General features: G+C 41.1%; 1 protein-coding gene across 1 annotated transcript; it reads left to right on the top strand.

Annotated features, from left to right (window-relative positions):
• Positions 1–527: 527 nt before the first annotated feature.
• LOC145568526 (cytochrome P450 78A5-like) lies at positions 528–2664 on the top strand. Its single transcript, XM_081627947.1, has 2 exons — positions 528–1583; positions 2059–2664. The coding sequence occupies exons 1-2, from the start codon at positions 597–599 to the stop codon at positions 2662–2664; spliced, it is 1593 nt and encodes a 530-aa protein (XP_081484073.1). The 5' UTR covers positions 528–596.
• The last annotated feature ends 435 nt before the right edge of the window (positions 2665–3099 follow it).

Genomic DNA, 3099 nt, shown 5'->3' with positions numbered 1-3099 from the left:
AATCCAGCCAAACACAAAAAGGAATTGAATCGAAACTGACCAATTAATGAATCAACGGATCAACCTTATCTTAATTAAACCGAACTTGACCGAACCGAAATCAACCCGACCCATGTTCATCCGACCCGAAGTTATCCGGTTAAACCTGATCCAAAATTATCCGAACCGAAAGTGAACCGATCTGGAGTTGACCCGACCCATATCCGACCCGGACTCGATAGACCATGACCCGAATTTGACCCGATCCGACCCGATCCGAGTTAAAAGGATAATTTTGATCCGAACATATCCGACCCGAGCAGACCCGACCCGAACAGACCCGACCCAAACTCCATCCGGTTATCCGAATTGACACCTCTACTTATAGGAGTGTTTTTATAACCTGAAGTTTAAATTTCCAATACATGTAATAAATTAAATTAAATTACTATTATTATTTATTACATAATAAAATAATACCATATGCTATTCCTCAACCACTATAAATAAGTGCCCCTCACACTTGTTCTCCCTCACCAAATCACCCTTTCATCTTCTTCATCATCATCCTTTAAACCTAACAACTTTTTCTTCTGCTAAAAAAAACCCCCAAAAAAATGTCAGTAGAAGCTCTAGCAACGAATTTCTCATTGCTACCAACAGCATCATCCCTTCTTTCAGCACCCATTTTCCTTTCATTTGCAGCATTTCTGTCCCTCTTCACCATATTCCTGTACCCAGGAGGCTTAGCATGGTCTCTTTCCGCTGTCAAAAACAACCGAAGCGGCAATGGTAAGTCCGCTTCGGCTATCCCTGGACCAACCGGGTTACCCCTTGTTGGTCTCGGCCATGTTTCCGCTTCCGAAAAAACTCACAGAATTTTATCAAACATAGCAACTAGCCTTAAGGCTACGCCGTTGATGGCGTTCTCAGTTGGGTTGACTCGCTTTGTGATAGCGAGTGAACCCGAGACTGCTAAAGAGATTTTGAACAGTTCTGAGTTTGCTGATCGTCCTATTAAGGAGTCGGCTTATGAGCTTCTCTTTAACAGGGCTATGGGGTTCGCTCCCTTTGGTGATTACTGGAGGAATCTCCGAAGGATATCCGCAACATACTTGTTCAGCCCCCGAAGAATCTCCAACTTCGGAGGATTCCGTCAGGAAATTGGTAACAAGATGATCAACCAAATCAACACTTTGATGGGTGAAGAGGGTAATGTTGAGATCAAAAATGTATTGCATTTCGGATCGTTGAACAATGTTATGATGAGTGTGTTCGGAAAGAGTTATGATTTCTTCGGTAAGAGGACCGAGGAAGCTGATAACCTTGAGGAATTGGTGAAGGAGGGTTATGAATTGTTGGGTATTTTCAACTGGGGAGACCATTTTGCCCCTCTAAGGTGGTTGGATTTGCAAGGAGTAAGGAGAAGGTGCAAGAATTTAGTCGGTAAGGTAAACAAATATGTTGGTAATGTCATTGAGGAGCACAGGGCTTTGAGAACTGAAAAGGTTGATGATGATTCAAAGGACTTTGTTGATGTTCTTCTTGACTTGGAAGATGGAGAGAACAAGCTTTCTGACTCTGACATGATTGCTCTTCTTTGGGTATGACTTTATTTTTGTTAATTTTGTTTTCTACAATTTTTGTTCATGTTAAAGTTGTTCATGATATAACTGTTTATTTTTTGTTTTACATTTGTTCATTTAAATGCTAGAAAGTAGAAACGGTATATGTGCCATTTTGTTTGGTTTGGGTCCTTTTTCTTTTGTTTTGTGGGGTCTTTTTTCTTAAGTTTGATCTTTAATTTTGCCATAAAGAAATAAAAATATGTAGGCCTTTTATTTCCTTCATATGATGTTAAAGTTGTAGATTTATGTATATTTTCTTTCCTAAATGGGGTAGTATTAGGGCATCTAATTAGTGGGTTCTTTGATCATTATCTTTTTATGCTTAACAATGGAATTCATGTACAATTGATACAGTTTTAACCAACATGCATGTACATGAAACAATTGTACACATGCTAATGTATGAGATTTTATACTCCGTATTAAATATCATTTCGATGTTTGTTTGTAGGAAATGATCTTCAGAGGAACAGATACAGTTGCAATCCTACTAGAGTGGACTCTAGCAAGGATGGTTGTGCACCCTGACATTCAAGCCAAGGCTCAAGCCGAAATCGACAGCGTAGTCGGAGCCAACAGGCAAGTCGCCGACTCAGACCTTGCCAACCTACCATACCTCCAAGCCATCCTCAAGGAGACATTGAGAGTCCACCCACCAGGCCCACTTCTATCATGGGCTCGTCTCTCAATCCACGACACCCACGTGGGTCCACACTTCGTCCCAGCCGGAACCACCGCTATGGTCAACATGTACGCCATCACCCACGACGAGAAGATCTGGTCTAACCCCAACGAGTTCAAACCCGAGAGGTTCATGGAGGAGGATGTCCCAATCATGGGTTCAGACCTGAGGCTGGCACCTTTCGGAGCAGGACGTCGTGTCTGCCCTGGAAAGGCAATGGGTATGGCTACTGCTCAGCTGTGGTTGGCTCAGATGCTTCAGAACTTCAAGTGGGTTCCGACCGACAACGGTGTTGACTTGACCGAGTGTCTCAAGCTTTCAATGGAGATGAAGTCGTCTTTGGTATGCAAGGCTGTTCCAAGGATCTCTGCTTAGTTCAACTAATCTGTCTATGTTTTGAAGGTTAGGTCTTACGTGTGTGCTATTATAGCCACTACTAGTACTTAAATCGACTAACATAAGTGATCTTTCTCCATAATTTTGCACATTTCGGAAATGGAGAAATTGTCACATAGATTAAAGCTTTCGAACTTTAGTAGTTTGTTACCTTTAGATGGTTGGTAACTTAATGTAATGTGTAGTTTGTTCGAAAATCAAAAATTAATGTTAATTATCTGTTTTTAGTATCTGGTTTGGTGCTCTTAATTTTCTGTTTTTCTGCCTAGTTTTGTTTTGCTGATATTACTTGGAGGAAGCCCCACTTTCTCACCGTGAGAAACGAATTCGTTTCTCATAGGGGCATTTTTGTGAATAAATCAACAACTTTTTCAACTTTATTCAACTGTGGAGCCCACAATATTGAAAAAGTTG

This window comes from Chenopodium album, chromosome 11 (genome assembly GCF_948465745.1).
Source record: "Chenopodium album chromosome 11, dcCheAlbu1.1, whole genome shotgun sequence".
Classification (NCBI taxonomy): domain Eukaryota; kingdom Viridiplantae; phylum Streptophyta; class Magnoliopsida; order Caryophyllales; family Amaranthaceae; genus Chenopodium; species Chenopodium album.
The sequence above is the reverse complement of the archived record's forward strand: the minus strand, read 5'-3'. Positions and strand labels throughout refer to the sequence as shown.